A 12,829-nucleotide genomic window follows, 5' to 3' on the forward strand; every position below is an offset into this window, starting at 1 on the left:
CTGAAGAGCCAACAGAGTGTGAAACAAATGTTAAACCAAGACTAAGAGACAAGGCTGGGTCCACATTCAGTTTTAATTCCAAAGTCCACAGGTTAACAACTCTATTTTGAGATGGAGCTCTGTAAATTTGTAATAATTTGGTTCACTATTTAGATAATTATGGTAATAAAATTTTGTGGCATCATCATAGCACTGTAATTTATTGTGCCAAGCACAGTTACAAGTGCTTAACAGTCAGATTCAGGACCGTTTGTAAAAAATTTGTTAAACTAATCTGATTCAGGTAGCTATTCCATTCATAAATTTTAAAGTTACAACGAGAAAGGAAGTGACCCTCCAAATAAAAGCTTCTTTTGAGGACATGGCAAGCTTTTGTTTAGAAGTAAATATTGAGGTAACCAAGTATTTTTCAGAATTCAGGATGTGAAAAAGCTAGTAACTTTGCTTTTGACTGACATTTTTTTTCTGTGTAGCTGTGTATAACTTAATTCGTAAAGTAATTCTTTGACAAAAAAAAAAAAATTGTAATGTTTCAAATACTGAGCTGGGTGTTGTCCTGTAGCTGCTAGGGTTTACCTACTAGGGAAATGTCTGCCTTACTAGACTTTGAGGAAATGGGAAGTGATCTTCACCTAACTGGGCAAGTTTCTCCTCTCTGGGGCTGTTCTGTAAGTGAGAAGGTAGGATTTTCAAGTCTTAACGGGCTTTGGTTTTGACTTTGTGTAAAGGTTTATCTTCCTCTCATACCATGATAGCTTTGCAATTCATTAACTCATTCAACAAATGTTTACCGAGCTTTTAGTAGTGTTGTAATAAAAGCAAGGTTCCTCTGTGCATGGAGCTTACAGCCCAAAGGGATGACAATAAATAATTTTTAAAATAAACAAAAGTATTTATTAATAATTAATTATTGGTTGGAAAAATGCTAAGCAGTAAATAAATAGGATGATGTATCTTTCTTCAGAATCCTACAATGAAGCAGACGGGGGCTCTTTCATTTCCCCAAATGACGGCCTTCTGAGGTCATCACATTTTTAAAAAGAAAAAAAACATGTTAATAACAAATCAAGTAGTGAATGAATAGTTACCACTCTTGAAAACTGTATTGTAACCAGGTCTATTCTGTATCTTTTTGGAATGAGAACGGAGAGGTTTTTCAAAAAGAGTAGTGAAAGTCACTTTTTTTTCTAAGTCAAGTGGAAAGATAAACCGAGAAGAAAGAACCTAGACTCAGGGAAATTTGACAATCTTGTCTGGCTCTAAAGCTTTCGTCTCTTGGCTTCCTCAGCAACGAGAATCTGGATGGAAAGGAAACTAATGTCATGAACTTCAATCAAGGTAGATTCCCTTTCGATTATGACCGCCCGGTGGCAGGAACCTGGGAAAAGGTCAAGGAGCGGTTTGGTAAGAGACAGCTCACGGGGACAGCACTTGGAAGGCCAGCGCTGAGAACAGCAGGAAAGGGAGCCAGACAGAGGGGGCGACTGCGCAGCCACTTCAAGGTGAGAGTGGAGAAACACTCCGCGGCGGGAGCTCGCGCCGCTCAGGTGGCCCTTTCCCGCTCAGGTGAGCTCCTCCCGGGCCTCCTATTGGCCGAGGCGCCCGTGGCGCTGGGAGGGCGACGCAGCCCGGTCTAGTTCAGGGTCTAGGGCGGCGCGTCACTTCCGGTAGCGCGGAGCTTGTAAAACACCCTGGAGAGAAAATGGCGGCGGCGGCGGCGGCTTCGGGGCCCCAGCAGCTCTCGGATGAGGAGCTTTTCTCTCAGCTCCGTCGTTACGGCCTGTCTCCGGGACCAGTGACGGAAAGCACCCGCCCGGTCTACCTCAAGAAGCTGAAGAAGCTTCGAGAGGAAGAGCAGCAGCAGCACCGGTCCGGGGGCCGCGGCAGCAAGACGCGGAACAGTAATAACAATAACACGGCAGCCGCCGCGGTCGCCGCCGCCGCTCCGGCGGCGGCGGCCGTGGGGATGAGAGTCCGGCCGGTCTCGGGTGACCTCTCCTACTTACGGACCCCGGGGGGCCTGGGCCGAATCTCGGTCTCGGGTTCGGAGAGCCCCCTGGGAGGGCCCGGGGGCGCCTCGGCCGCCCCCGTGGCTGGCAGCAAAGTGCTGCTGGGCTTCAGCTCCGACGAGTCGGACGTGGAGGCCAGTCCCCGAGACCAGGCGGGCGGCGGCGGGAGGAGAGACCGGGCTGCGCTCCAGTACCGCGGGCTCAAAGCGCCGCCGGCGCCCCTGGTCGCCAGCGAGGTGACTAACAGCAACTCGGCCGAGCGACGGAAGCCCCACTCGTGGTGGGGGGCCAGGAGGCCGGCGGGCCTGGAGCTGCAGACCCCGTTGGGGAAAGATGGAGCAGCGGAGGACGAGGAAGAAGAGGGAGAAGACGGGGAGGAGAGGGACCCCGAGGCGGAGGAGCCGCTGTGGGCGAGCCGAGCCGTGAATGGCAGCCGGCTTCTCCCTTACAGCTGCCGGGAAAACTATTCGGACTCCGAGGAAGAGGAGGACGACGACGTGGCCCCCACCAGACAGGTATTAAAGGACGACTCCCTTTCCCGGCATCGGCCCAGACGGAGCCATAGTAAGTCTCTCTCCCCGCTGACTGCTAAATCTGCCGGCAGCCGGCTGGAGACTTCAGTTCAGGGAGGGGGAGGACTCGCGATGAATGACAGGGCGGCGGCTGCCGGGAGTCTAGACAGGAGCCGAAACCTCGAAGAGGCGGCGGCCGAGCTGGGAGGAGGGTGCGATCAAGTGGACTGCAGCCCCATTCCTAGATACCGTGTTAGCGCTAAGAAACTGGCCCCTCTCCTGCCCCCACCACTTCCTGACATGGACTCAACCTTGGATTCGTCTACAGGCTCCCTTCTTAAAACCAATAATCACATCGGCGGTGGGGCCTTCAATGTGGACTCCCCCAGGATTTATTCCAACAGCCTCCCTCCCAGTCCGGCTGTGGCCGCCCCAACTTCACTCAGGATCAATCACGCCAATCATACTGGCGCCAATCATACCTACCTGAAGAACGCATACAGCAAACCGAAGCTTTCAGAACCAGAAGAGGAACTTCTCCAGCAGTTTAAACGGGAGGAGGTGTCCCCAACAGGGAGTTTCAGTGCTCACTACTTGTCAATGTTTCTCCTTACTGCTGCCTGCTTGTTTTTCCTAATATTGGGACTGACTTATCTAGGAATGAGAGGGACAGGAGTATCCGAGGATGGAGGACTCAGTAAGTATTAAAGCCGGTGGGTAAGGTTACAAAGGGACCGTCGCTAGTGGTCTGCTTTAGCTGCACTTAGCATTTTCCTTGAGATGACTTTTATCTGCAAGAACGTGGCTTAACAGTGAAACAGAAGTCATGTGTCATCTGTCTTTAAGAATGGTATTACCATTATCAGTATGATATCTTATGACTGTTTTTAAGTTTTTGTGCATGTTGTATTGTGAAATTCAAAATAACTTCTAAAAGAACAGAATATTTACGAGCCTGTTAGTAAAATGTGGGTGACTCAATTTTGTTTTAGCCTAAAATAACTCTTTGTGCAGATGTCAGTTACTCATTGAGTTTTGAAGTATTACCATTGTCAAGCAAAGTCATAAATGCAGTCTTTTTTTTTTTTCAAATTCATTTGTGATTCTAAAAGGCGGTGTATTTTCTCTTGAAATTTGGGTTAAGTATTTTGTAGAATGAAGTATATGTATAGGTAGTTCTGTGATTTCTTTAGAGAATGAATACTTAAAAAGCAGCAATGCACATTTCTTGTTTTCCTAGCTCAAAGCAACTCACCTCTCAACCTGTGAAAGAGTAGTGGCAGGACGTTAAGGAGCTTACTGTCAGGTTTACTTGGATTGGTTTCCAAGCCCTACTATTTTACCTGCTTGATGATTGTTGGCAGGTGTGTTCATTCATTCATTAAGGCAGCATCTTCCTCTATGCTAAACAATCAGGAAATGGCAACAAGAGTCAAATCATTCTTCTTAAATACAGAAAGAATGTAAATACCATTCAAGGATGGAATAATTGGTGTGCATTACTTCCAGACTGGATGATCAGAGGAGGTACTATTAGGTGAGACCCAAAGCCAGAAGAGATTGCCTTGACTGCCTTGTAGAGACAGGAGAACATTCTTGGCAGATATTATAAAAAGGGGAAAGGGCTTAAATTGAGCAGTAGCCTTCCTGTAGGTAAGAGTAAAGTTTCCCTTTCCCAATTTTTAAACTGATGCAAATAGGATGATATTTGTGAAGATTAAAAGAAAGTAGTGTATAATGAACTTTTGAATACATGTTTCTCAGTGTTAGGGCATTCTCTCCATTACCCATAAAGATTTCCTGCCCCATGCCCCTTTTGTTTTGGTACTGGGGATTGAATCAAGGGGCGCTCAACCACTAAGTACATCCCCAGCCCTTTTATTTTTTATTATTTTGAGACAGGACCTTGCTAAATTGCTGAGTCTAGCTTTGAATTTGGCGATTCTCCTGCCTCAGCCTCCTGAGTTGCTGGGATTACAGGTGTCTGCTATAGTGCCTGGCAGATTTCCTGCTCTTTTCACCCAATATGAATTCACTGCATCATGATTTGTATTTATAAATTTGGCTTATTATAATATTTATTTCAAAATAGAGTGAAAGATGCAGGTAATTGACCCCAAATAGCTTTAGCTTTGATTTAAATAATAACCAATTTCAGAAAGGTCAAATAATAGATTATTACAATATTGCTTAATTATAGGGGTTGAAAGAAGAGTGAAATCCAGCACTTACTTTAATTTGTTCCCTGGAAGCAAGAGTGATGTACTGTGTCCTACTGCAAATATTTGGGAGGAAAAAAAATAAGAACACTTTGGAAATTAAACAAGTAAAGTTCATATAAACGACTACCTATCAGTGTTACCTATGTGCATCTGTTTCTGTAGCAACAGTGTGATCTGGTCATTTTTCTTTTTTGGGGAGTAAGAGGTATTGAACCCAGGGGCACTTAACCACTGAGCCACATCCCAGCCTTTGTATTTTTTATTTTGAGATAGTGTTTAAGTTGCTGAGGCTGGCTTTGAACTTGCGAGCCTCCTACCTCAACCTCCTGAGCTGAGGATCTGGTCATTTTCTAGGAGCTAATAGCTTTACACATATTATTTGTTATTCCTGACAACTTATGAATGCATGTGGTGTTATCCTCATTTTATGGACCAGGAAGATGAGTCTCAAGTGATTTAAGATATGTACTCAGTTTGATAGATTAGTGGTAGGACTAAGATTTGGTTTTAGAATTTTTTCCAACTGTAAAGCCCTTTTTCTTAACACTGTTTTTGCATGCTGTTAGTAGGGAGCTTTCTAGATAAGAGAGTACCTTTTTATGATTAATAATTGAATGGTAGGATTTCCTTTCATATTACTGATTAGCATAATTCTCAATTAATATGAGAATTATCTTATTAAATCCTTTTTCTTACTACTAGAATGAATGATTAAATGCTGTATTCCAAAATTTCAAGTAGAATGGGATAGAAATGCTAGGATTTTTGGTACTCTTCTCCATCAATATGTAAGAAAGGAGAGCATAAAGTGTTTTACATTTAGTCAGTGGTAAATGTGGGATAGCTTGGATGATGGAAAAAAAACAATCTAAGAGATTGGGAGGTTGGAGTTCTAGAACTTGTGTGAATGATCTTGACCAAGCTCCTTAGCCCCCTGAGCCTCACTTTTGTAGGCTGAGTGAGAGTAGCAGTTTTTGCTGTCCATGGCATTGTGAGGACCAAATGAGATAGTTAAGTAAATATAAGGTGGTATTCAGAAGTTCAGATGAAATTAGTTGATTCCCGGGAAATTAGAATATATATGTAATGAAGTAGTTGTTTCTGTAAATGATATTTAGTAGTGCACTTCTTACCTATTTGACTTTAGTTTTTATTAACTTCATTAAATACACATTGTGCAAGTTGATGCAGAAATTTGAATCAAAGTGTGATGAATCCTTAAACGTATGATACGTTTGACATACTGTGTACCCTGGTAGAAAGAATTGCCTACTAATTCAATCTGGTCAGCTAATGGTGTTAGTCTCAAAAGTGAATGATTTTTCACTCTCTACATGTATGTATTCTGAATCTTTTGTCATATTATGGGTTCACTGATCAAATAGGGCTTGAGGAAATAGATTTTCTTTGAGTAATAATTAAATCAGAAAATTGTAGATTATATGTGAGAGTAAGTTTTAATAAACTTTTATTGGTTATTTAAATTATGTGTAACATAATAGTCTTTTAAATAGTTCTTAATCATTTGATCTTTTGAATTTTTCTACCAGCATTCTATTTTTATTAATTAAATTACTTTTACTTATTACATTATTGAGTTGTGGTTTACATACCTATAAAATAGGGATGGATTAGATGATCTCTAAGTTCTTTCCAACTCCAAGGTTAAAGATTCTAACTTTGTACTACTTACCAAAACAACTCAAGATCAACCTGCAGTCAGATTGCTTGTCCCACTGGTCATTAAATCATGACCCATAAAAAGAAAATGGAAAGCAGAATAGATTGACTGTCTTAGGCTTACATGATTGTAAGTTTATTCTTTAATTGCAAATGACATGATTCTGTAGAAAATTTGAATAAAGATGAAGCAAAAAAATGAATGAATATAGCATGTCCCTCTAGTGTCATGCTCATTCCTGGTAGAAATAAATTCAAATATTCGATCTTTTCAGAACTTCATTAATTTTTTCGTGTAAATGATGTGTGTATAGATTTTCACTTAACTACAGAGGGCCAACTGTACCAAACCCAATTTTAAGCAGGAGAGATATATGGTGAACAATAGGTGGATATGAGGAAGATGAAATCTCCTGGAGCTTATGTTCTAGCGGGCGATGATGGACAAATAAATAAGAATTTCAAGTAGTACTAGTTGTTAACACAGGAAATGCTAGTAACTTTGGGGGATTGGGGTAAACAGGCATATAATATATACATACAGATCTCTCTAAGAGGGTGACATTAGAATTGAGATCTGAATGACTTGAAAGATCTAGCCATTCACAGGGAGAAGGGCTTTCTGGTATAACTAACAGCAAGTAAAAGATCCCTGAAGCAAGGATAAGTTTGCATGTTGAAGGATGAGAAAGAATGGTGGTGTTGTGGGACATAGTGAATCAGGAGAAAAATGGCATTAAATGAAGCCCAGTGGTTAGACATTGGTCAAATCATAATGGACTTAAAGACCTTGAGGAGCACGGAAAGGAGTCTGAAATTTAAGTGACATTGTACTATACATATTATACAACATACATGTTTTTATATTTTTTTAATACTTTTTTCATGTCGTGGGTTACTTTTCCATATAATCTCAGTCTCCATTGGTCCCTTTCTCATCCTGTCAAAAGGCTAAACTCTGTGCCATTCTAAATATGTTCTTCAACTCTGTTCTGTAACTGCTACTCTTCTCAACCAAGCTATTCAGCTTGTTTCCTCCCCTGCCATTCACTGAGCCCTGTCTAGTTTAACTTTATTTACCAACCATTCCTCTATATCTTCAAGCCATCGATTACTCACTTTCCATTCCTCACCCCTTTGGTACATTCTTTGTATTGACAACTCCCTTTTTCATCAAACTCTCCAAATTGTCATCTGTTTTAATATTTTTTTAGTCTCTGGAATTTTCTTTTTGGTGTTATCCTTTTTGTACATATTTCCCTAGACAGTTTCATCTACTCTCCTAGGTAATTCTTCTTAATTTTGTATTTTCATCTTAGATTTCTGAGTTCTAGACTTATTTATTAGTTGTATTTTGGATATACCAGAAGTACTGGTACCATCTGAGTCATACCTTACCTTCAACTTGTTTTTGTCTCTCTATACTTTGTTTTAGTGGTGCTTCCATTCACTCAGAACTCAAGAGAGAAACCCTGGGTTTGCCTAGATTCCTTCCTTTCCTTTACCTTCCTGCCAACCCTCAGCTTAACTGGTTACCAAGTCCTGTAATTCTATTTCCTATATATCTTTTCTTTTTTTTTAAATTTTTTTAGTTGTCAATGAACCTCTTTTATTTATTTATTTATATGTGTTGCTGAGAATTGAACCTAGTGCCTCACACATGCCAGGCAAGTGCTCCACCATGGAGCCACAACCCCAGCCCAGCCTGTGTATCTTTTGAATCAGTCTCTTTCTGTCCTTGCTGCTTTAAGGTTAGCCTCCTTCCTTTCAATAGCCTAACAAATGTCACTGCTGCTAGGCTATAACTTTTCTAGTCCAGTTTTCAGTGCCAGAGCAATATTTCGAAAGCACACATCCTCTTGCTTAAAATCACTCAGCAACTTACTTTTATTGGCCCAAATCTGAACTCCTTAGCTAAACCGTTTCTGATCTGACTATGCTTGCCTTTTCTAGCTTCACTTCGTACTAGTCCTTCTCATCACATTTATTTTCTGGAAAACTGAACTACTTGGTATTCACTGCATAAGTCATGGAATTTTGTGCTTTTATACCTTTGCACACATTATTGCCTTCTTTGGAAATTTGTTTCTTTCTATTCTCCAACTGCTATTCATTCTTAAAAGCATTGACTGTGGACAGCTCTGACTCCCCATCCTCTTTCCCTATAGTTTCACCCATTATTCTGCACTCAGATGAGATCCTCTGCATCCTTGACAGCATCTATATGTGTATAATTATGTAAGTTCACCATGCCAGATGGATTAATTACTTGAATTAATCTTTCTGTAGGTGGAGTGGTGTATAATACAGTGGAAAAGGGTTTAGACTTTTCACTGTTTTTAAGTTTGATTCTCAGTTGTCTTTTATTATTTGCTCTGTGACTTTACTAGGAACTTAATTGTCACTTATTAAAATTGAAGATGATAAAACCTGCCTGAGGATTGCTTTCAGCAATATGTGAGATATGTATGAAAAGTGTTTAGTATTATTGTCTGGCATTCTCTTAGTAGATGAAAGTCACATTAGTATCCTTGGCACAAATTCATTACTCAGTAAATAACTTGTTGAATAAATGATCACCTGTCAGATACACAACACAGTGGTCCTTAACCACTTAACAGGTTTTTCATTTGTGGATTCAACCAACTGCAGATCAACAATATTTGGAAAAAAAAATCACATCTGAACATGTTCAAAATTTTTTCTTGCCCTTATTTCCTAAAACTATTTATATTGTGTTTACATTGTATTATATATCCTAATTTAGAGATACTTTAAATATGTAGGAGGATATATGTAGGTTATATGCAAGTACTATACCATTTTGCATAAGAGTTAAGCATCTACAGATTTTGATATCTTCTAGAGGTCCTTGAACTAATTCTTCATGCATTCTGAGGGGCCATTGGTCAGCTCTTTATTGAAATCTGTAGTTTACTTATCTGTTCTGTACATGGGTAGAACATAAATTTATTGCTGTGTAAGTCTCCACTCCACTAATAACAGTCACAGAAAATGGTTAAGAAACATATAGGGTATTATGTGATGAGTGCCACACTTTTACAAAAGCCAAGAATTCACTGTGAGCCAAACCAGTCTTAAATGATCAAAACTCCTGAATTCCACGTTTGGACTTTATTCTGTAGTTTAAGCGATGGGAATCCATGGAAGAGTTTAAAGCACAGAACCAACATGATCAAATTGACCTTTTAAGAAGAATAAACAGGTGGTGTAGTTAATGAAGTGACTGTGATAAGCACTGGAGTTGTGAAACCTGTAGGAGTTCATAATTGTGGAGATGGAGGGTCTGTGAATGAGATAATCGTTGAAGAAAAATAAACATGGTGACTACTTTATCTCTTCTAAATTCTCTATACTCGAGATAAGGACTATTCTGTGGTCATGAGCCTGTGAGGCGAGAGAATGGTGATATTACTGAGAGGAATTAGAGATGTGGAAGAGATCTTGTTTGGGGAAAGATAGTCTAGAGAAAATGAGTTTATTGGGGTGTATTATTTGAGTTGTTCAAGTGGAAATTATCCTGTGGATTATTGTAGATAACATAATTAGAGTAAAGATGAGAGACTGATGCTGAATGTGATTACTAGTGCTTTTTACTAAAGGAATAGCTACTTTTTGAATATGTGTATGTGTGTGTGTAGATACAAGGCATTTTGTAAATACAAGACATTTAACATTTTTTATAAACTATAAGTAATAAGATTAGCCAACAGGTCTAGAACTTGGTATCTACAAGTAATGTGGGGTTAACAGTTTTGAAAAATAAGTTGTTGCTCTCATTCTTGAAGAATGGAAGCTGATTATTATGTTTGAAATTTTTCAAAATTGACTACTTTGTAAAATTTTTCTAGATCTCTAAAGTTATTTCTGTGAAACAAAGTTTGCATGTGCTAGTTCGATGACTTCAGAAATTGAAGTATACTTTATGCAAATGTCTTTCACTTGGAAATTATCTCTAATTTAAATTAGAAATCATCAGAGTGAAAACGTGTATATCCCCACATGTATGTCCATGGAGCCTAGTTTGAAAATATGTTGGCAAAGACAATCTGTGTTTGGGTACTGGCCCTTTCACTTACTAACTAAACTTTTTTTTTTAACTGAAGATAAGTTGTTTAGCCACTCGAATCGATATTCTTGTCTGTAAAGTTAAATGACAATTAATGAAATAATGAAAGGAAAACTATGTGACAAACAGTAATAATAACAGCAATAGCTAACCCTTATGTAGTGCTAACTAATGTGCCAGACAGTGAGTTAAACAATTGTGTAATCCTCAAGATAGGTACTTCTTCCACATTAGAAATAAACAGATGGTGAGAAGTTCAGGAACTTACCCAGGGTCAGGGTTTGAATTCAGATAGTGGCCCTTACCCAATCTGCTAGATTGTCTTTTATTGCATTTAAATACACAAGAACTTCATATATGTTCTCTATGATTATTGTTATCCAGAAAATTGTGAAATTTATGTCATATGTAGAGTGTGGAGGGGAGCAGATTAATGCTTGAAATCCCTGAAGTACCAGGAATAGTCTGTGAAAAGAAAGTACAAATATGTATTCATTCAACAATTAGGAATTGTGTGGAACTATTTATCCTTACTTAAGGTTTTAATTCATTGATATATGGGGGAGGGGCATCTGCTATAATGTACAAATTATAATACATGTAAAACTATAATACAATATTTTACTTTTTCTAATTTTTAAAAATCTGCAGTTTTAAAACTGGTGGGGAAAGTGGTCTCTGGGCTTGTATTACTGCTGTAAAACTATTTTTTCCATTGTTTGTTTTTAAGAGGTAAAGACCTTTATAGAGTAATTTGGGTTTTCCTTTTTTGCTCCTTTTAAATTAACTTTGTATTTTCCCTTTATATTCATTTGTTTTAGTGGAAATGAAGCATTCTACAGTTTCAGGAATGGATACTTTAAAGAATTATTTTCATAGGTGTGGTGGCACATGCCTGTTACCCCAGTGACATGGGAGACTGAGGCAGGAGGATTGCAGGTTTGAGGCCAGCCTGGGCAACCTTTCAAGACCCTGACTCAAAAAATAAAAAGAACTGGGGATGTAGCTCAGTGGTAGAGTGCTCCTGGGTTCAATCCTCAGTACTGAAAAAAAAGAAAAGAAAAATTTTTTCATGATTCCTCAGAATTGTGACATTTTAAAGCTAGCTCTACTTGTTCATTAATTCTTCTACATTAACTTTACTACTTGAAAAATATCTTACATAAATAAAAGCAAATGTAACTTCAATGAAAAGAGATATTTAGTCTAGTTTATAAGTAGTTTAAAAAAGTACATCTTAAACTATGCTAAATCTCCGAAGTATATGATAAATAGAAGTAACTGCTTTATGAACATTTTATTGCTAATGGTAACCCTGTATTTCTTATATACTAAAATTTTTGCCATTTAATTTGGGAACATAGCTCAATAAAACTGGTAATTGTAATAATTATTTACTTATAACTTTAGGTTTTGACTTACATTTAGGATTTATTTTTAAGATTTAAAGTGAACCAAGTGACATTAAAACAATAATAAAAGACAATTTGATTAATAGTTTATTAACACATTACTATCAAAAAGAGTTGACCAGGAAAAATGCTTAGGTTTTAATATTTATTTACTTAACATTCCACAGTTAAAATTTATATTTTAAAAACACATTTCTAAGGAATTTAGAAAAATATAAAAATTATATTGACAGCAGTTATAATGTCTGAAAATAGAAAAATACATCTGTCACATGGAAGCTCCTGTGTTGCTCTTCAGGTATCTCAGATGTCTTATTTTTATAGGTATATAGTTTAAAATTATATCACTTTTTTTGTCTGGGTAATTGATTCATTGTTCTGCTTTCCTACATTTTTTTGCTTCAAATGTTTTTTGCAAGATGACTTCTGGATTCTTTGTAGCTGTGTTGATATTGAGTGGCAAGCCAAAGTTTAGAAACAAGGCTTGGGTGCAAAACTATGTAAGAGTTTAATTCAGCTGTCCTAAAGTAACTGGGTGGTAAGTGCATGAACAATTAATTGTTCTCTTGCCCTGAATGTGATGTGACTAGAAAAAGTCCTTTAGGAGTAAGTGGATATTTTAGTACATAGCAGAAAATTAATTTTGTTTTGCAGTTAGAAAGCCCACATAAATATATGGATTTGCTGACTGTGGCTAATGCCTGAAAGCACTTTATACTTGTAAAGGAAGCTTTTCTCCAGCAGGAATTCACCCAGATATAATTTTCAAAACTTACATATGGAGATTACAACTGAAGTTAATTAGGAGCGGAGATATTTTAAAATATCTCTTTTTTCTAGCCTCTGGGCTGTGGCTTAGACCCTTGGTCATGGTCAGCCTTATTAATTATTTCCTCTAATGAGA

General features: G+C 38.5%; 1 protein-coding gene across 2 annotated transcripts in view; it reads left to right on the top strand.

Annotated features, from left to right (window-relative positions):
• The first annotated feature begins 1,589 nt into the window (after positions 1-1,589).
• Lemd3 (LEM domain containing 3) overlaps positions 1,590-12,829 on the top strand; it is a 60,142-nt gene continuing 48,902 nt past the window's right edge. For both annotated transcript variants that reach the window (XM_047549254.1, XM_047549255.1), the window contains exon 1: positions 1,590-3,218. In XM_047549254.1, the coding sequence (XP_047405210.1) occupies positions 1,703-3,218 (1,516 nt within the window). In that variant the 5' untranslated portion in view covers positions 1,590-1,702. The remainder of the gene's footprint in view (positions 3,219-12,829) is intronic.

The sequence above is a fragment of the Sciurus carolinensis genome, chromosome 4 (genome assembly GCF_902686445.1).
Source record: "Sciurus carolinensis chromosome 4, mSciCar1.2, whole genome shotgun sequence".
In the NCBI taxonomy this organism is placed as follows: Eukaryota; Metazoa; Chordata; class Mammalia; order Rodentia; family Sciuridae; genus Sciurus; species Sciurus carolinensis.